This window comes from Mytilus trossulus, chromosome 12 (assembly GCF_036588685.1).
Source record: "Mytilus trossulus isolate FHL-02 chromosome 12, PNRI_Mtr1.1.1.hap1, whole genome shotgun sequence".
Lineage (NCBI taxonomy): Eukaryota > Metazoa > Mollusca > Bivalvia > Mytilida > Mytilidae > Mytilus > Mytilus trossulus.
The window spans coordinates 7,978,045-8,003,876 of NC_086384.1; the positions used below are offsets into that span (position 1 = coordinate 7,978,045).

The 25,832-nt window shown below is 31.2% G+C and overlaps 2 protein-coding genes across 2 annotated transcripts in view; both read left to right on the top strand.

Moving 5' to 3' along the window:
* LOC134693634 (uncharacterized) overlaps positions 1-16,851 on the top strand; it is a 46,165-nt gene extending 29,314 nt beyond the window's left edge. The window contains exons 15-19 of the mRNA XM_063554474.1: positions 176-307; positions 998-1,159; positions 14,061-14,255; positions 15,777-15,910; positions 16,357-16,851. Of these exons, the coding sequence (XP_063410544.1) occupies positions 176-307; positions 998-1,159; positions 14,061-14,255; positions 15,777-15,910; positions 16,357-16,386 (653 nt within the window). The 3' untranslated portion in view covers positions 16,387-16,851. The remainder of the gene's footprint in view (positions 1-175; positions 308-997; positions 1,160-14,060; positions 14,256-15,776; positions 15,911-16,356) is intronic.
* The window catches only part of LOC134693380 (coiled-coil domain-containing protein 115-like), a 483,686-nt gene that overhangs the window by 319 nt on the left and 457,535 nt on the right, over positions 1-25,832 (top strand). The gene's annotated exons all lie outside the window — the stretch shown is intronic.

Below are 25,832 nucleotides of genomic sequence, written 5' to 3' on the forward strand. Positions count from 1 at the left end.
TTTGTATATTTGAAGGATTTAAATATAAATCATTACTCCAACTAAAGAAGTAGCTCCTCATTACAGTTTTCATATGAATACTCCATTATATTTTGTCATTGAAGAAGATACAACTAGACATTTTTTTAACTCCAGAAATTAAAGCCAATAAAGGTATACGTTGAATCTTTTTCAGATATTCCACCAAAGCAATTGGTGTTTATTCATAAAGACTTTGAAACCAGAGTTAAAGTAACAGATAAGGAACATGTAACCAGTTTGAAATATAAAGATTTGAAGGCATTTGTTACAGAATCTGGAAGTCTAGGTTTGTCATATTAATACTGTATTAACCTGAGTATAAGTCTACTGGAAAGATAAGTCAAATGACTTATTTCAGGTTGAAATCTGTATAAAATCTTTCGATAGCTCGAACCGAGCGATAAGTTGGAAGTTCAACATTAATCCAACGGAAACTATAAGCTGAGGACAAAAATCGATTTGAATGTTTTTAGAATACAATTTGTATTACCTATGATATAAAAAAAAAATAGTTCGGACTTAAGTGGCGTCTCTTCCAGTGTTAGCGAAGTATGTCCCTTTTTAACTGAAAATTTGATAGATTTACTGAATATTTACACATTTTTATTTTTATCTTTTCATATAGATCTTACAATTTGATTTAAGATAAAAATGTCATATATAAGTAGATCAAGAGATTATAAACTCGATCCTGTCAACATTCTGGAAAAAAGACTTTCACTTATAGCCCAAGATGTACGAAACTTCTTTTTAATTAATAAAGATGTCTATGTTTAACCTTTATATGCTATATATTTGACAATTCGGATTCATTACGAAATGAAAAAAAACACTCTGATTATTGCATGTTTTTCATATAAGTTTCCATTTATTACTATTTTTAGGGGTTATTTTTTTGCAGTTGAATTAGTATTTAAGATCAGATTCAAATCTAAAATTATTCTTTGGTTTTATAACTTAAAATTCGTTTTCATAGATATGAAAATGGATTGGAACGATCAAGATGGCTGTTTTGTAACAAAGATAAAAGCTGGAAAAACTGAAGAGGAAGTCAAAGCATATTGTGCAATATTAATTAAACATATGCATGAAAACAGATTTCAAATGGTTGATTTGTTTTTTCATAACATATCGTCAGGTTTGTAAATACTTTTATTGATATGCAATAATGTAGTTAATTTTCTTTCAAGTCAAAAGGCCAGGTTTCATTTACAATTAAACCCTGCTCCACAACACGAATTTTTGACAAATCGCGGGTCATCTGTGATAATCGTACGACAAACGCACGATATTTTGAGCATCGTGGCGCTGTCGTCTGTCGTAAGACAAAAAATGGACTTGCACCTTTTTTGCTCTACAATTTGTTGTCGTGTCACTGTCTTGTGGCGGCTGTCATGCGAATGTCTCACCACCGTCGTGGGACTGTCGTGCGATAAACACATTGTCATGGGTGCCGACATAAACCATTTTATAAATAAAACAAAATCACACGACTGTAGCACGACGGTCGTAGAACAGTCTCACGAATACAAAATTTCGTACGATGCTCGCACATCATTGATTATCTGTCGTACGACAGTGGTACATTTGTCATGCTACATGTTTTCATTTTATATAAAAGAATACAATTCTGCGGGAATGAATGTTTGAATAAAAAAAACATACCGTCTGCCATTCAAAGAGGATGATTATTCTACCTAAACGGTTTCGCTTGGCCCTACTAAATAGTCGACTTGCCGGAACTCAGCCAAATATGGTCCCGTTAGCGTTGATTGGAGCACATGAACAGCATAGGAAAAAGTAAAATCACAAAAATACTGAACTCAGAGGAAAATCAATTTGGAAAGTCCAGAACCAGCGAAACGCCCAACATTGATGCGTTAAGCTATGGATCGAACTGCGTCTGATGTCTTGACAGTATAGTACACTGATGCAAGAGACGAAGCAGGAATGTGCCGGTGATTTCGTTGTACTCATGCGGATGGAGCCTTTCATGTTTCAAGAACGAACATTTGCTAAAACTGGCCTTTCACATCACTAACACAATAAATCGGGTCTTCTTTATTTACAAGTAGTTCAGAGTCAAACGCGCGAGTGACCCACGATTGTTTTGTGACAGTCGCACGACAGTGACACGACATGAAAACCTAAATACATAGCCATAGCCAAAAACAACTCACGATTGTCGTGCGACTGTCGTGCGACTGTCTCACGACCGACTTGCGACAAACCGACGACAGTACAATTACATTTTTTTCTGTCGTGTTCCCATCGTGGAATCATCCTGGACATGTCGTAGCTGATGTGACCACTCGAAATATTATTTTAACATTTGGCTACGTTGCCACGACAACTATTGAATAGATCTTCCACGACAAAAAAAATCGTACGATCTGTTGTGACCGGGGCTTTACCAGAAATTGTCACCTTCATAGATAAGCCGGAAAACATTTCGTTAATCTTCATTTTTAGGCAACTTATTGCATTTGATGCGACTGTCACACAAGTGAGAGATTAAGCTAGCTATAAAACTAGGTCAAATCCTCCATTTTTGTCGAGCCTTCGACTTTAGTCGAAAAAGCGAGACTAAGCGATCCTACTTTCCGTCGTCGTCGGTGTCGTAGTCGTCGGCGGCGTCCACAAATATTTACTCTGTGGTTAAAGTTTTTGAAATTTTAATAACTTTCTTAAACTATACTGGATTTCTACCAAACTTGGACAGAAGCTTATTTATGATCATAGAATAGTATCCAGAAGTAAATTTTGTAAAAAAAATAAATCCATTTTTTCCATATTTTACTTTCAAATGGACTTAGTTTTTTTCTGCAGGGAAACATTACATTCACTCTGTTGTTAAAGTTTTTAGAATTTTAATAACTTTCCAAACTATCCTTGGTTTGTACCAAACTTGGACAGAAGCTTGTTTATGATCATAAGATAGTATCCAGAAGTAAATTTTGTAAAAATAAAATTCAATTTTTTCCATATTTTACTTATGAATGGACTTAGTTTTTCTGCGGAGAAACATTACATTCACTCTGTGGTTAAAGTTTTTAAGAATTTTAATAACTTTCTTAAACTATCCTGGGTTTGTACCAAACTTGGACAGAAGCTTATTTATGATCATAGAATAGTATCCAGAAGTAAATTTTGTAAAAAAATAAATCCATTTTTTCCATATTTTACTTTCAAATGGACTTAGTTTTTCTGCGGGGAAACATTACATTCACTCTGTGGTTAAAGTTTTTAAAATTTTAATAACTTTCTTAAACTATCCTGGGTTTGTACGAAACTTGGACAGAAGCTTGTTTATGATCATAAGATAGTATCCAGAAGTAAATTTTGTAAAAATAAAATTCCATTCTTTTTATTTTACTTATAAAAGGACTTAGTTTTTTCTGCAGGGAAACATTACATTCACTCTGTGGTTAAAGTTTTTAGAATTTTAATAACTTTCTAAAACTATCCTTGGTTTGTACCAAACTTGGACAGAAGCTTGTTTATGATCATAAGATAGTATCCAGAAGTAAATTTTGTAAAAATAAAATTCAATTTTTTCCATATTTTACTTATGAATGGACTTAGTTTCTGCGGAGAAACATTACATTCACTCTGTGGTTAAAGTTTTTAAGAATTTTAATAACTTTCTTAAACTATCCTGGGTTTGTACCAAACTTGGACAGAAGCTTATTTATGATCATAGAATAGTATCCAGAAGTAAATTTTGTAAAAAAAATAAATCCATTTTTTCCATATTTTACTTTCAAATGGACTTAGTTTTTCTGCGGGGAAACATTACATTCACTCTGTGGTTAAAGTTTTTAAAATTTTAATAACTTTCTTAAACTATCCTGGGTTTGTACGAAACTTGGACAGAAGCTTGTTTATGATCATAAGATAGTATCCAGAAGTAAATTTTGTAAAAATAAAATTCCATTCTTTTTATTTTACTTATAAATGGACTTAGTTTTTTCTGCAGGGAAACATTACATTCACTCTGTGGTTAAAGTTTTTAAGAATTTTAATAACTTTCTTAAACTATCCTGGGTTTGTACCAAACTTGGACAGAAGCTTATTTATGATCATAAAATAGTATCCAGAAGTAAATTTTGTAAAAAAATAAATCCATTTTTTCCATATTTTACTTTTAAATGGACTTCGTTTTTCTGCGGGGAAACATTACATTCACTCTGTGGTTAAGGTTTTTTTAAATTTTATTAACTTTCTTAAACTATCATGGGTTTGTACCAAACTTGGACAGAAGCTTATATATGATCATAAAATAGTATCCAGAAGTAAATTTTGTAAAAAGATAACTCCATTTTTCTGTATTTTACTTTTAAATGGACTTAGATTTTCTTCCAGTTAACATTACATACAGTCTGCAGTTAAAGTTTTCAAAACATTTATTAGATTAATTAACTATCCTAGACTTTTCCCAAACATGGACAGAAGCTTCTTACAATCAAAAGATAGTATCAAGAGGAATATTTTATTGGTTTTTTTCCCTCATTTTTGTTGATCCTGCGATTTACAGCAATAGTAGGCGAGACACTGGGTTCCGCGGAACCCTTACAATTTGTTTACATAAGTAGATTCCTGTACTAAGTCAGAACGATGAAAGTTGTTATCAATAAGTTTGATGTGTTTTAGCTTTTAGTTTTGAATTTCCTCTGAATGAAGTATTGTTGTTAATTTACATTTTAATCTATTGTCTGATCGGTTGTTAGATGGGATTTGCAATACTTAAAAACATCTAAGAAGAGTATAATCACATATTTCGTAGAAAGGTAGACTAAAACATTTCAGGGGATGCAGACTTATATATCCCTAGATAACACACTCAACATGAAGGTTTTTTTAAGTTATGCAATTTTTAAGATCCACTTGTAAAGTCTGTCGTCAAGTTCTTTTAGTACAAAATGTAATACAAACTCTCATTCTCTATTGTCAAGAATCATAAGAAATGAATTTTACTTAACCCATATATTTCATTTTATTACGGTCATGTTATCAAATAAAACCGTACCATATGAGTATTTAGACCAAACGCATATGATCATGACCGTATGGGTATATACTCATATGGTCGGGGTAATTAACAAGTTTACAATTAATACTGAACTTTTTAAAGGGTATGACACGTCTAGTTGTCACATAATTAAAAATACGGAGGCAAAGGTCTTCGTATTATATCATAATGATAAATAAAAATAAGCAGTTTCTCTCATTTAATTTTAATCACTAGTCACAACTAAAGTAAAATATTTTGTACATAATTATCGATTTATTATTACGCTAGAATGGCAACATGTTGACTTAAAAATATATTTTCCAAAATTTCTTGAAAGAACTGTTATGAAATTCCCAAGACCTCGATTGGTATCACTGCACGAAGTTGCTAAGAAGGTTATCTTTTGAGTCGAAAGCCAAAAATGTAACTGCGAAGGATCGTGCACAACCAAGACTTACAAATGCAGAAAAGCTATGGTACTACTGTGTAGAAATAAATTTCACCCTACGCTTAAGGGGGTCGCGGGTCTAAATAAACTTTTTCCCTAATATAGGATTTTGCTAGTTTTTTTCTATGATTAAACTTTATCTTATATCTAATATACATATAAAATAAAAAAATGGGGTCGCCAATCTCAGAATCTGCCTCTGAAAAAGGCAAACATTTTTGTTAATGTCCTTTTTTTCTTTTGAACTAATAAGAGAAATATTGGTAATATCGAAATAAAAAAAAACTTAATTAAATAATTCGCTCAAATTTTACAATTAATTAATTTATGTACAGCTTGTTTGAAAACATTTAAAAAAAATATAGGTCACCGATGAGTTAAAAAAAATATTTCAATTTAAGGCCACACCAATTTGATTCCTTGTTCGACGGACCCGCCCGCACCTATTTTTTTCAAAACAGATTTTTTTTATTTTTATTATATTCCCGCTTCCCGCATCCGGAAATGATATCATGTCCATTTCCCGCATCGTTTTTTTTGTAAATATAATGTAAAGATCTCAACATTTGTTTTTTTAAATCACAGTCTAGCCTTTATTTAACGATTTTAAACCTATCAGCACCCCACAACACTGTAAATATCTGCGAGAATTTTTGTTTCAGAATGGAGCCAATTTATTCCAAGCGAGAGTGCTCCGATATAAATAGAAATACCAGTACAGAACAAAACGTTGGTTTCTTTCCCCCTAACTTATATTCCCTATAAAAAAAATGTTCGTTGTTAAAATAAAGTACAAAGAACTTCTGAAGGATTTGCCTTCAACTGCAATTATAATGTATGGTGACGGTCATACCCGCTGCAGGTTTGTGCACCTGTCCTGGTTGATTCAGAGACCTGTCGTTCAGCAGTTATCGTTTGTTGATGTGGTTCATTGGTAAATTTTTCCCGTTTGGAAATATAATTTAGATCGTTGGTTTTCCTTTTCGAATTGTGTACAATACTAAGTTGTGGTCCCTTATAGCTTACTGGTTTGTCTTGATCAAAGCACTGTGTAAAAGGCCGTACTTTGAACTATTATATGTTATTATCAGGTTGGGACTAACCCTCCCTCAGACAAGGGCCTTGAAGGGGTAATTTTACCATGTTTACTGTTCAGTCTGTTGTAGAAAAGAAAATAGAAATACTTAGGATTTGTACAGTGCTACTATACAAAACCTTTGACAACTTAGAATTTTTTACTCAAAAAGAGGAGAAATACATTATATTTTAAACAACTTTTCTAAAAGAGGGATGGGTCCACTTATTTTAAATAATATTAAACTGTTAAAGTAAATGTGTTAACATGGTTAAAGTCCAAGAATATAACAAAATTCTTGGACATGTTTTGACCATTTAATACCAAATATATAGTTCTTTGGGAAAATATAAGCCCTTTTGTACTTAAAGTGTTTTTACAAAAAATTATGACTTTAATACTTTGACCCCTCATAAAAGGGATATTCATAACATTAAGGGGTTGTTCTGAACCTGATTATGACTTGGATGGAGAATTGTCTCATTGCCAGTCACACATACATAGACCAGATTTAATTATTCAATTTTTTCTTGTCGAACAGGGAAAAATACTTCATAAATTAAAGAAATGTCAAGGTACAAGTGATAAATCAAGTTTTAATATAGTCAAAACCTACTATTTTATGTTTACAAAAAAAATTTATAATTGCTCGCCTTTACTTTTTAAGCTTCGCCTCAAAAATTTGCAAATTAAATATTTTTTTATTAAAATTTTCAAATCGCTCGCTCGCCCCAATTTTTGGAGTCCAAAAATCCGTAGAACAAGAAATTAAATTGGTGTGGCCTTAACGTCAAAAAATTACATTTTTGCACCAAAGGAAAATAATTTGGAGCTTTTTCAATGACATAAACATATTTTAAGTCATCTGTGTCCAAACCAAATCGATTTGTATGGGTGATTTTTGTACCATATCATAAAGTAATAACTATTAGTGTAATAAATGAAATTTGTAATGAAAAAAACAAATGTTTAATTTTTTTCCTGATTTTTTTGTACCCGCCAGCCTCCTTAAATACAAGAATATACTTTGCGATGAAAACTAACTATTTTTTATAAAATATTTTTATTAAATAAGGCCGTTAGTTTTCTCGTTTGAAATGTTTTACATTGTTATATCGGGGCCTTTTATAGCTGACTATGCGGTATTGGTTTTGCTCATTGTTGAAAGCTGTACGGTGACCTACAGTTGGAAATGTCTGCGTCGTATTGGTCTCTTGTGGACAGTTGTCTCATTGGCAATCATATTACATCTTCTTTTTAGCTCACCTGGCCTAAAAGTCTATTTGAGCTTTTCTCATCACTTTGCGTCCGTCGTCCTGCGTCCGTCGTCGTCCTGCGTCATTAATTTTTACAAAAATCTTCTCCTCATAAACTACTGGGTCAAATTAAACCAAACTTGGCCACAGTCATAATTTGAGTATCTAGTTTTAAAAATGTTTCCGGTGACCCGGCCAACCATCCATGATGGTCGCAATGGCTAAAAATAGAACATAGGGGGAAAATGCAGTTTTTGGCTTATAACTCAAAAACCAAATCATTAGAGCAAATCTGACATGGTGGTTAAATTGTTTATCAGGTCAAGATCTATCTGCCCTGAAAATTTCAGATGAATCGAACAACCCATTGTTGGGTTGCTGCCTCTGAATTGGTAATTTTAAGGAAATTTTGCTGTTTTTGGTTATTATCTTGAATATTATAATAGATAGAGATAAAATGTAAACAGCAATAATGTTCAGCAAAGTAAGATTTACAAATAAGTCAAATGACCGAAATGGTCAGTTGACCCATTTAGGAGTTATTGCTCCTTATAGTCAATTATTAACCATTTTTTTTAAATCTTAGTAATCCTTTACAAAAATCTTCTCCTCTGAAACTACTGGGCCAAATAAATCCAAACTTGACCACAATTATCTTTAGGGTATCTAGCTTAAAAATGTGTACGATGACCTGGCAATCCAACCAAGATGGCCGCCACGGGTAAAAATAGAACATAGGTGTAAAATGCAGTTTTTGGCTTATAACTCAAAAACTAAAGCATTTAGAGCAAATCTGGCTTAGGAAAATTGTTTATCAGGTGAAGATCTGTCTGCCGTTAAATTTTCAGATGGATCAGACAACCTGTTGTTAGGTTGCTGCCCCTGAATTGGTAATTTTAAGGAAATTTTGTCGTTTTTGGTTATTATTTTGAAGACTATTATAGATAGAGATAAACTATAAAAAGCAATAATGTACAGCAAAGTGATACCTCAAAATAAGTCAACATGACCAAAATGGTCAATTAACCTCCTAATGAGTTATTGCCCTTTATAGTCAATTTTCTAAAAATTTGTAAATTTTCACTTTCATTTCCATTGAAACTAACTGGGCCAAGTTCATTATAGATAGAATTAATTGTAAGCAGCAAGAATGTTTAGTAAAGTAAGATCTACAAACCCATCACTACCACCAAAACACAATTTTGTCATGAATCCATCTGTGTCCTTTGTTAAATATTCATATAGACCAAGGTTAGCGACACAGGCTCTTTAGAGCCTCTAGTTATTTTTATATGGTATCAATATTTAATGTTCATGTAGCCTTTCAGTATTCACCTCATAAACTTACAAAACCTTTGAATAGACTTATTAAGAAGGGATATAATTACGATACTGTTGTCAAGTCATTAAAGATTGCATATTTTGGAGTTAATATTGAGTCACTGATAAGGTCTTTGCGTCGGAACTAAACACATTTATTCTAAAAACAGTTGTTGGCATGACACGGGTTATGTTCTTCTCATATATGTTATGATGGTATGATACTAAACCCCTTACGGGAAGGATTGTGCCTGATGTTCATATGATGAAATCAAAATCTTTCAGTCAGTTTAATTGAAGTCTGGAGCTGGCATGTCAGTTAACTGCTAGTAGTCTGTTGTTATTTATGTATTATTGTCATTTTGTTTATTTTCTTTGGTTACATCTTCTGACATCAGACTCGGACTTCTCTTGAACTGAATTTTAATGTGCGTATTGTTATGCTTTTACTTTTCTACACTGGTTAGAGGTATAGGGGGAGGGTTGAGATCTCACAAACATGTTTAACCCCGCCGCATTTTTGCGCCTGTCCCAAGTCAGGAGCCTCTTGCCTTTGTTAGTCTTGTATTATTTAAATTTTAGTTTCTTGTGTACAATTTGGAAATTAGTATGGCGTTCATTATCACTGAACTAGTATATATTTGTTTAGGGGCCAGCTGAAGGACGCCTCCGGGTGCGGGAATTTCTCGCTACATTGAAGACCTGTTGGTGACCTTCTGCTGTTGTGTTTTTTTTATTTTTGGTCGGGTTGTTGTCTCTTTGACACATTCCCCATTTCCATTCTCAATTTTATTTGCATTATAAGGTTTGTAATATTGAAACGGTTCTAATGCATATTTGAAAAAAAATACCTATATGGTCCAAATACGCATATGGTTTGGCCCGTTAATAGTCGAACGAGTATATAATCATATGGTCCTACCATACGCGTACGGTCTGACTAAACGCGTATGGTCTGTCATATGAGTGTACTCATATGTTCATGACCATACGCGTATGGTCCAAATACTCATATGGTCCGGAACATATATAACATACTAGTAATATTGAGTTTGCTTTTAATTTACTGATAACAAAATCAATATTCATACCAATAAAAGAATATTCAAAGGTCTTATTACAGTGTTCAATTGGTAACCTTTTAGAATAAGTTTATTTAAAGGAGCGATAAATTTACAAGGATCATTTTTAATTTTCCGGGCATGGTTAACAACATTTCCGTATACATGAGGATGTGCTATCCAGTTTGAAATCAGTTGCATCCATATCTTAATAGATAGGAAGATGTGGCATGAGTGCCGTATAAAAACGTACATAAACAGACGACAACTACTGTACATCAGATTCCTGACTTAGGACAGGTGCCAACATTTGCAGTGGGATTAAACGTTTTAATTGTACCAAAACTTCTCCATTTTTTGGAAACAATAGTATATCATCACAACATAGAAAAACACACTATAAAATATCAATTAGAAGGCTTAATTCAATAAAAAAAAAACACACAAATTAACACACAATGAACGAATAAATTTGATCTGCAATACATGAATGCAAATACATAATTAATCAAAATTTTATATACCTATATGGAGTTATTTTCTTTCAGAACGACAGGTCATTCTTTTTCAGAATCAACCCGGACGATACCATGTTTCAATGATATATGCTCCAAGGCATAAAATAATGACCTGTGGGAGGTCATTATTTTCCTTGATAAACATGCAATCTATGATTTATCTTCAAAACTTTATTCGTCTAATAGTTTTTTGTTGACGATTTGCAAATTAATATTTTAAAGTTCAATCGATGATAGGTGTAAAAGAAACCGGCATTGTAGTTTTTGTTAATTTATCGCTACAATAAAGAAAAATTATCATATATGTCAGATAAAATTTAATGTAGACTTTCATAAAATAAATCCAGATTTAACATATTAGTGTGAAAGATTTTGAAAATCATTTTGAGTCAAACTGAATAGGTTGATTGGTTTGTGGTTGCTTGCTTAACGTCCGGTGGCAAATATGTCATGCATGTTCAGAACGATACACACTGAATAAGAAATCATACTGTGACCTACATGCATTTACATTCGTCTTCGTGTCAGTTCTTAACTTTTTAAAATTTATGTATACCTTTTACTCTATCAAATGATCAACTAATAAGATAATCTTATATTCTATTGAAAACATTAACATAACTCACGAAAGGGTCGGATGCGGAGGGTATATAACTATATCCTGATTATCTTTTGATAGTATGTATTGCTATTCAAAAGACAATCTTTCTGAATTTTTCATTCGATTCAAGTTAATTGTTTACAATGTGTCTTGTATTTGTCATGCACCATTATCGGATGGTAACAATACATTTGTGTCTTACTTCATGCAGTTACAGTAACATTTTTATTGTGTATGGATTATAATTTTTAAAAGGTTTAGGCCACACCAATTTAATTTCTTGTTCTACGGATTTTTGGACTCCAAAAATTGGGGCGAGCGAGCGATTTGAAAATTTTAATAAAAAAATATTTAATTTGCAAATTTTTGAGGCGAAGCTTAAAAAGTAAAGGCGAGCGATTATAAATTTTTTTTGTAAACATAAAATAGTAGGTTTTGACTATATTAAAACTTGATTTATCACTTGTACCTTGACATTTCTTTAATTTATGAAGTATTTTTCCCTGTTCGACAAGAAAAAATTGAATAATTAAATCTGGTCTATGTATGTGTGACTGGCAATGAGACAATTCTCCATCCAAGTCATAATCAGGTTCAGAACAACCCCTTAATGTTATGAATATCCCTTTTATGAGGGGTCAAAGTATTAAAGTCATAATTTTTTGTAAAAACACTTTAAGTACAAAAGGGCTTATATTTTCCCAAAGAACTATATATTTGGTATTAAATGGTCAAAACATGTCCAAGAATTTTGTTATATTCCTGGACTTTAACCATGTTAACACATTTACTTTAACAGTTTAATATTATTTAAAATAAGTGGACCCATCCCTCTTTTAGAAAAGTTGTTTAAAATATAATGTATTTCTCCTCTTTTTGAGTAAAAAATTCTAAGTTGTCAAAGGTTTTGTATAGTAGCACTGTACAAATCCTAAGTATATTTCTATTTTCTTTTCTACAACAGACTGAACAGTAAACATGGATTAGACCGTTGGTTTTCCTGTTTGAATGGTTTTACACTAGTAATTTTGGGGCCCTTTATAGCTTGTTGTTCGGTGTGAGCCAAGGCTCCGTGTTGAAGGCCGTACTTTAACCTATAATGGTTTAATTTTTAAATTGTTATTTGGATGGAGAGCTGTCTCATTGGCACTCACACCACATCTTCCTATATCTATATGGTAAAATTACCCCTTCAAGGCCCTTGTCTGAGGGAGGGTTAGTCCCAACCTGATAATAACATATAATAGTTCAAAGTACGGCCTTTTACACAGTGCTTTGATCAAGACAAACCAGTAAGCTATAAGGGACCACAACTTAGTATTGTACACAATTCGAAAAGGAAAACCAACGATCTAAATTATATTTCCAAACGGGAAAAATTTACCAATGAACCACATCAACAAACGATAACTGCTGAACGACAGGTCTCTGAATCAACCAGGACAGGTGCACAAACCTGCAGCGGGTATGACCGTCACCATACATTATAATTGCAGTTGAAGGCAAATCCTTCAGAAGTTCTTTGTACTTTATTTTAACAACGAACATTTTTTTTATAGGGAATATAAGTTAGGGGGAAAGAAACCAACGTTTTGTTCTGTACTTGTATTTCTATTTATATCGGAGCACTCTCGCTTGGAATAAATTGGCTCCATTCTGAAACAAAAATTCTCGCAGATATTTACAGTGTTGTGGGGTGCTGATAGGTTTAAAATCGTTAAATAAAGGCTAGACTGTGATTTAAAAAAACAAATGTTGAGATCTTTACATTATATTTACAAAAAAAACGATGCGGGAAATGGACATGATTTCATTTCCGGATGCGGGAAGCGGGAATATAATAAAAATAAAAAAAATCTGTTTTGAAAAAAATAGGTGCGGGCGGGTCCGTCGAACAAGGAATCAAATTGGTGTGGCCTTATATCTAAATTATTTAGTGAGTTGTATTTCACATTCTAAATGACCCGTAGGGCGTATTAACACCTGAACGCATTAGAGAGGAATATCCGACTTAATTGTTGTCGGTAAAATAGTATACTAAATTTTACAAATCTTTATAAAATTAATATTTTTTTGACGGTATATAAGTCAGATAATGCACATGTTCAGGTTTTTCTTGTCGTAGAACAAACCTCGGGATGTCAGGATTGTTCAAAGAAAGACCTCCCTCCGGTCGGTCTTTCATTTGATCAATCCTGACAACCCTCGGCGTGTTCTACGACAAGAAAAACCTTAAAATATGCATTATCTATAACATAAGATATAAATGATTTAGGTCAAAATTGAATAAACAGGTTTTAAACAAAGTTAAAGTAAGATACCACGGTGAAATATTAAGCAATATTTAGAAAATCATCAGTTTTGAAAAAGACCTGACCAGGAAAATGAAACTTATTTTGTCGTTAAGTATACTTCTTCGTCTGTGTGTATAAAATCTTCCGTTTAGGAAAAATCAATTTATGTCTCTGAAACTTTTATAAACACCATGCTTCACCTGTCGATATATTGACTCATCTTGAGGAAATAAATTTGGAATGTTCAATATATTTTACAACGTAAATATAACAAGGATATTTTTAAATGTTTTTCAATGTTATGCATAGAGTACATGTACTCAAACATTTTTGTTTATCAGTTGCTTTAATATTATACTTTTCAATACATGCAATGATCATGCGAAATAAATTTAATTCTGAGTCAAGCTTACTAAATCTTCATTAATCATAAATTTGCATTATCTTTATAGATGTCCCAGTAAATGATCAACTGACGATTCTTATGAGTGCAATACAACAACATGGAGAACGAATTAAAAAGACTAATTTGACACAAAATGGGTTACCAGAAATTAATTATGTTAAACTTGTGAGGGTTTTTCTCAAGTCTGAAGATTATGCAGAAATTGAAAAAGAATATATACAGCCAAATGACAATCAGGAGGGTAATTTTCGGCTTCAATTGTATTGCCTTAAACATTAATGTATGATGTGTCACTGTGTGTCCATTAAATTATGAAACCATATCATTCAGGCATCACTAAACTCTGGTCAAATTAAAAATATTCATTTCTTCATGCAAATTATTTTGATCTAAAGCATATCCATAATGTCTCATCTATATGCTAATCATTATCCATCAAATGTCTCCAAGAAATTATGAAGAAGGCTACAAGTATGAGAAAGCAATCAAAATGTGGCAGTAAAAATATTTAAAGGAAATACAAAATAATGTTCCCTTCAATCATAATAAAAGACTAACTGTAAGAAATACAAAAAAAAAGCAACATCGTGGAAAAAAAACAAATAGCAACCATAGATCAAACAATGCTGCATTTAATTTGGAGTTAAGCAATTCCTTCTCCTCCCATGTGTTACTCACAATACAAAACTAGAGGCTCTCAAGAGCCTGTGTTGCTCACCTTGGTCTATTTGAATATTATACAAAGGACGCATTTGAATCATGACAAAATTGTGTTTTGGTGATGGTGGAAAATGTTAGTTAAAGTTTACAAATTTTATGAAAATTGTTAAAATATGACTATAAAGGACAATAACTCCTTAGGGGTCAATTGACAATTTTGGTCATGTTGACTTATTTTTAGGTCTTACTTTGTTGTACATTGTTGCTGTTAACAGTTAATCTCTATCTATAATAATATTCAAGATAATAACAAAAAACGGAAAAATTTCCTTAAAATTACCAATTCAGGGGCAGCAACCTAACAGCGGGTTGTCCAATTCATCTGAAAATTTCATGGCAGATAGATCTTGACCTGATAAACAATTTACTCCATGTCAGATTTGCTCTGAATGCTTTGGTTTTCGAGTTATAAGCCAAAAACTGCATTTTACCCCTATGTTCTATTTTAAGCCAAGGCGGCCATCTTGATTGGTTGGCCGGGTCACGTCACACATTTTTAAACTAGATACCACAATGATGAGTGTAGCCAAGTTTGGTTTAGTTTGGCCTGGTAGTTTCAGAGGAGAAGATTTTTGTAAAAGTCAACGACGACGGACGACGAGTGATGAGAAAAGCTCAATTGGCCCTTTGGGCTACGTGAGCTAAAAAGAAAATAGCATAGTGCCAACAAAACGCGCCACATTTTCATTGGCCAATAATCAATATTATTATAAATAAAAACAAATCATAATGACTTGTACTAAACCATTAGGAAGACTTGTGTCTATCTCAACTTTGTAGGTCAATTATTTCATTTGTGTAATTTTTTTTTTAATTTGAAGATTTATTTATTGTGGATTCATTTATTTGTTCGCGTGTATTGATGTTTCTGGATTGAAGAAACAATAGACTGTGGTATCCGGGTATTTGATAAATTCTGCATATTCGCCTGTCAACAAAAGCATATTTTTAAATGTTTAACTGGTTCACTTATACCCAGGAAATCAATCCGTATCCGACGAATAATAAAATGTAATTTTTTTTCAATTAAATTTAATTTCAGCAGGTAAACATGGTAAATGGAAATGTCGTGTCTCAGAACAATCATCCTTTCCGTTCATTGTGGAAGTTGTTGGACCCAGTAGTAAGGCTGATGATGTGTATAACGAAGTTGTGCATGACGTTTCGTCTATTCAGGTATAACATTTGTGTTCTCTATCATTCCAAAATCATTTCTAAACTGTTCAGCTGTCAGACTGCAGAAAATCAATGATTTGTTAAAATATTTCATTTTAATTCACATCACCGGAATAACGCTTTTATTTCTTATCAGATCCTCTGCAACTAAGTATGATGGTTTTAGTTAAATCTAAAAATATGTGCACGTTTGAGCTGATTTATTTGAAAATATGTTTAGTTGATATTTATTTGTCTTTCAAACTATTTTATATAAGGCAATGTTTTATTGCATTTATAAGTGATCACTTCTTGTTAATTTTCTAGTAGCTATTTAGATTTAGCTTTCATTATGTAGACAAACTAGACGAAGAAAACAAAATGCTATGTCCCTTTAGTTATTTATAATTATAGGCATATTAACGAGTTTTAAAGATACTTTTATTTACAATTCTTTTATCTTTTAGGTCAATATGTTGTACCAAAGGCGCAGTTAGCCAATGAGTCGTATGCAGTTATAGAGTACAGAAGTTCATCCGTTAGGGAAATAAACTTTATCGACAAAGTCAGATAGGCTGTGTAGGCTGATACAGAAAACATTCGATAAGGAATTTGGTATCAAAGGTCAACAGAGGGATGGCTTAAAGAAATAACTTCATTTCCATTCCTTTTATCAAATGTCAAAACATGTGATTAAGCATATTGCAAAGAAAACTCTATACGGATTTAACTTTTTTTTAGAGAGCGCGTATACGTAGTGTCAATCATTTGCCATAAAACTTAACATTGCATTGTTTATTTTGGTTATACTAATAATACTTATATCATGTATATTATGTTATAGAAAGTATAGTTCTGTTTAAAAACATCCTGCACTCTTTAACGTGACATTTAGTATAAAACAAAACTTAAATCATGGTAAAATGTAATTTGTTTACAGTGACTTGACTGTTAGTGTTGCTCTCCACCTATTGCAACTCATTCAAAATGTTGACCAAATTGCAATTTGTTTCATAAAATCAAATTGTTCAACTGGTCAGAAATTTGAACCAACTGCTGTAGAAAACCACAGCCAAGTCACGAAAGTGCAAGGTGATAAAATAAAACATACTTACAATTCTATAAGACTTAAACTCCACTTTAATGACGTTGTGACAAATTTAGTTTATCAGTTTGTATAGTTATATTATAGTCATTTTCATGCTGAAGGGGAACTGTTTATTTTGAATTGCTATAAAAATTTTCCAAACTAAGCTTTCATATAGTTTTTCTTTCTAAAAGTATTCTATAATTATAAGAATGAGACATTATATGAATAAAAACATTTCATATTCAGTAAAATATGTCTTAAATTGCAATATATGTTTGTAGGACGTTTCCATGGGGAGATAATAACTTTTCTTTCAAAAAGTCTTTATTCAAAAGAATAATAGTTTAGGTTATCTCCCCATTAAAACTTATCAATAGCATATTGTTATTTCACACATATTTTACTGAAAATATGATGGATTATTTAAAATGATATCTGATTCTTATAAATATAGAATACTTTTAGAAACAAAAACTATATGAAAGCTTAGTTTGGACAATTTTATAGCAATTCAAAATAAACAGTTCCCCTTCAGCATGGAAATGACTATAATATAACTATACAAACTGATAAACTAATTGTTTTCACAACATCATTAAAGTGGATTTAAAATCTTATAGGATTGTAAGTATGTTTTATTTTACCACCTTGCACTTTCACATTTTGACTGAACAATTTGTTCAATATTCTGACCAGTTGAACAATTCGGTTTAATAAAACAAATTGGAATTTGGTCAACATTTTGAATGAGTTGCAATTGGTGAAGAGCAACACTTACAGTCAAGTCACTGTAAAATGACAACCAGAATTTTTACAGCAGAACTAGAATTATCCTTTCCTTCGCGATGGACTTGTATGTATTGAGTAATGACATAGTGTCTTATATGGGAAAGAACATGTTATAATTTATTTTTAACATTTGCTGCAAGTAAGGTGAATACGATTAAATATGTAACAATATTCTTTACAATAATTAGGTAATAACGGACTTAGTGTTTGTTAGATAGGACTGTTTAAATTAAATGACTAAATGTTATTGCTGAAACATTGTTCACCTTTTAATTCACTTTCAACTTTTACACCATAAATATTTATTGTTGAATTTCCATTTAGTTTGAATTGTTGTGTACTTAGAATTAGTGTATGTCTTGATTGAAAATATTAGCGCATGTATTGTCATTTTCTAAAATGAAGTTCTCAAGTCTTTCAAAGCAAATTTTTATAATAGTATTATAATGTCAATTTCAATGCTATGCCCTGGCTACAATAAAAGGGCCCATTATTTTTTTTTGTGGGTATATCTCTCCCTCCCATATCAGGTTAAAAAATGGTTTACCATCAATGTGTTGTCACATTCAAACTTAAATTTTGGTCCACTGAACATAGAAATGTCATCCATGTATTGTGAAATGTTAAAATTTTCAGATGAACTTGACATTTTAGCATAATCTTATGATACTGGTGGCTGTAAAAGTTTGTTGTTAATGATATTGAAAAACAAATTTCTACAATTTAATTTCACTCTAATACCTTCTAGTCAGACAACTATTTGTCGTCAATGAATCTAACACACCTGGACAAAACTGTTCTGTGCTTCGATACCTTAGTCATATTTTTATTTTAAATCTATATTTATGATAATAAGATCTGGAACAATTGTAAGATGACGGTCTTTCAGACAACGACAATGTGAATATGTACATATACATATGACAATATCTGATACATACTCTTGTCCAACTTGTTTTTTCGTTTAAAACTAAATAAATGTGAGTAAATTCCTGTGGTAGATTTACATAAGTTGTTTTTGATTTTCAGACACTTTCTATTGTATGTTTTTGCACATGTTTCATTTATATAAATCTTACTTTTTATGTATATTGCATTACTCCTGCTGTTGGTGTTAAGATATATGAGCAGTATTTTAACAAAGCCAATATTTATAAATATTCTTTGCATAAATAAAGGCAACAGTAGTATACCGCTGTTCAAAACTCATAAATCCATGGACAAAAAACAAAATCGGGGTAACAAACTAAAACAGAGGGAAACGCATTAAATATAAGAGGTGAACAACGACACAACACCGAAACGCAACACACACAGAAACGGACAAGCAACAGACAAAACACCACGAGAATAACAAATATAACATCAAAACCAAACACGTGAATTTGGGATAGACAAGTACCGTGCCACGTCTTATCTCAATATCTCAAAAATAAGAGAAAACACAAACGACTCAACGTTAAAATGCAACACACACAGAAACGAACAATATTATAACAATGGCCATCTTCCTGACTTGGTACAGGACACTTTTAAAGGGGAATAAAAGTGGTGGGTTGAACCTGGTTTTATGGTATGCCAAACCTCGCACTTTAATGGCAAAGTTAAATATAACATTGAAATGACAACATAATATTACAGGACTACAATACAAATATATAAGAGAACACATTAGACAAAGAAAAACATGATGAATAGATAACAAAAGGCATCAGGTTTAAAATTCGATACGCCAAAAACGCGTCTTGTCCACACAAGACTTACCGGTGACGCCCAGATATAAAAGTTTGAAAGTGAAAAAAGTACAAAGTTGTACAGCACTGAAGATCAAAAGTTGAAAAGTTTTGCCAAATACGGCATTGTTTGTATGCCCGTGATAAGAACATTCTTATTATATAGAACAATTCATGCTATTGCAAACAGTAAATTTTATCAAATGAATATGAAAGAGATATACATAATGAAACTGAAGTATTAACTAAATACAGAAAACTAAACCCGAATACATAACGCCCAGATATAAAAGATCGAACGTGAAAAAAGTACAAAGTTGTACAGCACTGAGGATCAAAAGTTGAAAAGGTTTTGCCAAATACGGCATTGTTTTTATGCCCGGGATAAGAACACCATTATTATATAGAACGATTCATGATATTGCAAACAGTAAATATTAACAAATGAATATGAAAGATATATACATAATGAAACTGAAGTATAAACTTATTACAGAAAACTAAACCCGAATACATGTCACTTTAGACCATCATTATGTTGAGAAAATATAGATTTTTAAGGTCAAATATTTTAAAATGTTTAATATATTTTCTACACTCTTTAGATTGCAATGACCATCATTAAAAGACTAGAGAATATAGAGCATGCATGCTAGGTTAAATTTGCGATTATTGATTATATTGTTCCAATGATATTGCATTGGTATCGACTTCTCAAGGTTTTGAACATTAAGATAAGTTAATGGATGGATAGGCATTTATTGTATTGTGTTTTTCTTTATCTCTTTTTTTAATCATTTATTGAAAGAATTGCATGCAATATATATATATATACTTGTTTAACTTTATGGCAAACAATTTCAATTTTACAAATATTGTCAGTTGTTACATTTTTGATACAAATTTTAAATATGCTCATGAATACTATTCAATTTACATAATTGAAAATTAACCTATTAAACTTCGTTAATTAATAAAATATGATTATTATGTGCTTTACAAACAACATAAAGTTTTTCAGTTTCCTCATGAAGTGTATTTGTAAACCTCTTTTTTCAAAATATGTTTTCATTACATATCCAACAGTACAACTTTTCCGTTCATGCTTTTCAGTCTTGAGTGCCTTCAGTAGTGGACACTTTTCCTTTGTTGTTCGTGTTTAAAATAGAGAAAATTCTTCTTCCTCGTTGTGCATAAATTACGAAATGAAAAAAGGTTAATGAAGCAAAAGCCGAAGGTTACAAGTTTGCTCCATACAATGCTGGTAAACATTTTACTGAATATCACCCCTTAGTTCAATGTGAGTTTCAGCTACATATTACAAATTGAATACTACATTTGATATATAATCTAAGCCATCTATGATATTTGGTAATGCAGAAGTAATTACGATTTTTGCACAGCCGTAATATGGCGAGTGTATTAAAATATAGAACAAAGCAGAAACATTTTTGCTAAGATTATGAAAATGTTGCTCTAAATACTATGGTTCATTCATGTTTACTTTAAGCTAAATTCTTCATTTTCATTTTAATTTTTTTAATAACTTTTAAACTTATATTTATTCAATTACTTTTTAATTAATTAAATTTAAAATTTAAGCAAATGTATGATACATTATAACAAACAAAACATGAGCTCTGGTCAGCTCTTGGATCCTCTAAATAATACGTATGTGTAGATTTTAAAATAGGCATGATCAGCAACTTTTTTATATGGTTAATTATCAAGAGTGTTTAAACATGTCATTTCAGAAAAATAAAGTCTTATCTGTTTCAGAATAGCACCTAATCCACTGACAACTTTCCATTGAATAATCGTGACATCTTTTCTAAAAGAATTACATTGCTTTACGTTTTGTGTCATTTTATCTTCAAAACAGGTATGATAAATGGAAGAACAACGTATATAACATACATTCGTCAAATTTTAAGGAATCTAAGGGTGAATTCCAAGATTAATGGCAGCGAGTATAAATGTACATGAACATAAAAGAATTTTTTCGTTTGCAAAATTATTACGATTGATGTTGGTCATCTTAGTCAGGAATATGACAGTTGTTGTCCATTCGTGTGATGTGTTTTATCATTTGATTTGCCATTTGATTAGGGACTTTCAGTTTTGAATTTTCCTGGGAGTTCAGTATATTTTTTATTTTACTTTTTTGTAAGCAACTACCTAAAGTTCTTCATTAAAATGAAACAGATGACAAATATCTTACAATATTGAAGGCCGTACTTTAACCTATAATGGTTTACTTTTTAAATTGTTATTTGGATTGAGAGTTGTCTCATTGGCACTCACACCACATCTTCCTATATCTATGGCAGCCAAGAATGTTAACATAAGCTTTTTTTCAACAAATAAATAGAAATACTAGTGCATTGTGATATTGTGATAAATAGATATTTTTTCTTTGTTTAAACAACCCTCTTAATTGTTTGATTTTTAACTTATGGATTATCAGTAATGCACAATAAACATTTATTAAGAATGGTATTATTTATTCTAATAGACTTACAATAAACTAACTATAACTACTTTGAGTGTATGCTGAAAAAATGACACTTGGTATTAATATAAAGAAGTCAGTGATTGTGGTGGTAAAAAGTAAATTTAAAAAAATACTGAACTCCGAGGAAAATGCAATCGGAAAGTTCCTAATCAAATGGCAAAACCAAATGACAAAACACATCAAAACGAATGGACAACAACTGTCTTATTCCTGACTAGGTACGGGTATTTTCAAATGTAAGAAATTGTGGATTTAAACTGGTTTTATAGCGCTAAACCTCCCCCTTGCATGTCAGTCTCATCAAATGCTGTTATGTTTACAACGAGGCGTGAACAAAACAGACATAACAAATAAAACAGTCAAAATATGGGTACAGCAGTCATCACTGTGTTACACTTTTAAAAGAATCAATTTTTAAAAAATACACAAAGGCACAAAAACATCTATCAAACATTGCTCGCGTGTCTGGCGTCAGAAAAGTTTTACGTCACATATGGAAGAAATTTTGTCGGTCAATGTTTATACAAATCAATTCTATAATTTCACCTGGGAAATGTTGGCATTCTAGGTTAAAATATCAAAAGTATGTTAGAATCAATTTCAGAATTATTTATGATAGAGCAGTAACATAATGAAGGGATTATATATTTAATAGATACACTATGCAATTAATCTAGGCATCTGCATTAGCAAACTTGATTTGTATTCATTTAGTACTGCTACTTTTGTTTTACATACATATACACAAGATCCATTGGTCAACTGACAACTTATAGGAGTTATCCTTATAGAAGTCATTGCCCTTGAAAGACGATATTGATCATTTGTAGAAACTATCAGCATTAGATAGAGAGAAAGAATAAACCACCAAAAAGTTCAGCAAAAAAAGATCTACAACTCAATCAAATTGTGCTTTTGAAATATGTTTTTATCCATTTTCCCCAAAATATTTTAGATAGAGAGAAAAATTGAAGATAGCGAAGATGATAAATGCAATAAGATCTACAAATATGTCAACAAAGCAGAAATTGACAGCAGACTCCTGATAGGAGGGTTTGCACCTTAATTACCATGATTTTATTGGCAGAAACAAAAATTACAAGTATAAGAGAGTAACAATATATGGCAATTGTTTTGCAAAATATTTTCTACATATAAGTCAATGTCATGGTTTAAATCATCAATTGACTTCTGAAGTAGTAATTGCTATTGCAAGATGATTTTGCAGTTTTGGAACAAACTATGATAATGATAGATATAGAAAATAAGTTAGTTCTGCACAAAAAAATCTAAAAATCATTAAGTTTTACCAACAAACTCCTTACAGGAGTTATTTCGACTGAAAGATAGATGGCTTTTATCTATTTCCTGATTTTTTTTGTCCAAAAATAAAATTGGAAAGAAACTTTTAAAAGGAAAAAAAGAACAACAAAATTAGATAAACACGTTAGATAACATGACCATACGTGTATACATATCACTTAGTTGAGATATAAAATAACTAGTTTTATTCCATATTGGTATTATTTTAGTAGGTTTCTCTATATGAGTTGGATTTTGAATAAAAAAGCATATTCACCTGGAAAGTGTTATTCACTGCGCTAACGTCACGCGCTTTTACATGCAACCCAAATGGTAAAATGTTTCGTGTAAAATTTGTTTTGGTATATGTTTGTCATTGTAAAATACAATTCCTTCTCTCGGAATATGGGAAAAAACAATTACTGTCTTTTGTTTCGGTAAATATGGTGTTTAATTGACTTTTGAAAAACTGATATTCACTTCGGCCGTCGGCCTCATGAATAACTGATATTCACTGAGGCCAACGGCCTCATGAATATCAGTTTTTCAAAAGTCAATAAAACCACCTATTTACCGAAAAAAAAGACAGTAAATGTTTTATTCCATATTCCGAGAGAAATTAATGTAATGGAAAATATTTACCAAAACCAATTGTACATCAAACGTGTTTTACCAAAATTATACACGCAAAAGCACGCGACGTTTTGCGCGGTGAATATCCCTTTTCCGCAGTTTTTTATATCCAACTAAGTAAGACATCACGTGACTTTTGTGACGTATAAAAGCCGCCATTTTGTATTATATTTCCCCATATAAAATGCATTTATGCTTCAATAAAGTTTAATTTTCTCATAAACCTGATCCGTTTTCTTACTTTTGCAAATCAATCCTTGATATTCAAACATATTTCTATTAAACAATGTTGGTCCTAACAGTTTAATTTTTGATTTAATTCGGTCAAATCGGAATCGTAAAACATGCACTTTTTCTCATCATTTCTCCGTTGACGCAATGCTAAATTACCGATACCCGTGTCTACTTATACAACAAATAAAGAAATTCTGTAAATAAAACACAAACTTTGCAAATCGATTAAGTATATTCAAACATATAGCTAGCAGGGAATACTACTTAAAACAGTTTAATTTCAGGGCAAATTCGGTCAAACATCGAATTAAAAAAGGGAATTTTCTGAGATTTTTCAAAATGGCGGCTGATGTATCATATGAAAATGTTGCATCAAATCAATGATTTCTATAGTAAGACTTTCCTAGATTATATTTAATTTTTCATAAAGAATCTCTGATGTTTCTGTTATTTTTCTTTAGTGATATTTCGATATCCTTGATTTCAAAATTTCTTAATAAAATAAATATTTTAAGTGTGACACGGGAACATTTATTTTGACAGATATGCATCCAGGAGATACTGTCACCAGAAAATAGTTTGCAAAATCTATAAAAAAAAATCTCTTTTTTTTTAAAGGTGTTTTTCAAGTTTTCTGTATATTTTATCTTTCTTTAGAAATATATATATCAATCCTTTTAGAACAAAAAAACATTTTTTCATCCTAAGAGAAAAAAAAAGAATGACCTATTATAATAGATAAATATTCTATACCTTTATAATTTCATTCCTTGACCGAACAGGTGAAATCTTACTTGGGTTATAATGTTTACATCATAATATATTGTCAGGTAGACGTGCAAACCAAAAGCAACCAGGTGACATTCAACATCCTGTCAGTGTGTATACATGTATTACCAGAGTTTAATTTTTGTGATATACAAAAGTTTTCATAAATGTACAAATAAATATCTTCTCCTTCCCGTGTCAAATCAGAAGAAGTATGTTTTATATAAACTTTAGGAAAATATGAATATGATGAAAATTTCTTTAAAAAACTAATTTTTGCTTACAAGGCATTCAAAAATTTATATGTTTCTATAATTATTTCAAAGAAATATTCTGATTCAAATTTTAATTTAAATGAATTTCGATCATTGAATATGATTTTGTTGTAATTTATTTTTTAATTCAATATTTAAAGATAAATCCAGGCAATGAATCGATATAAAGTTTATAAATTGTGTAAAAAAAAAGAGTTATTGTACACATTCCAACAGAGACTTATAATACGATTGGTCTGGTTTTAACAATATTGTATACCCGATATTATCTCTCGACAGAGTTATCGGTCCTGAATAGGACTGATATAGTTGGGTATGCGGAATATGCTTATTTATTCAAAATCCCATTCATATAGAAAAACTTCTAATATTTTAACAATATGGAATAAAACCGCATATTTACCTCATCAAAAGACAGTAATTGATAATTATCGCTATTTTGTGCATTTTCCTTTGATTTTTTTGGTGATAATTTTCATATTATGCTACCCGCTTGAGATGGAAAATTATCGCTAGAAACTAAGCATGTGTAAAGCAAAATTATATCCGGGTGAAATTTGATCTGGAGGAAAAAATGTCACAGTAGTTATTGTTATTTTCTATC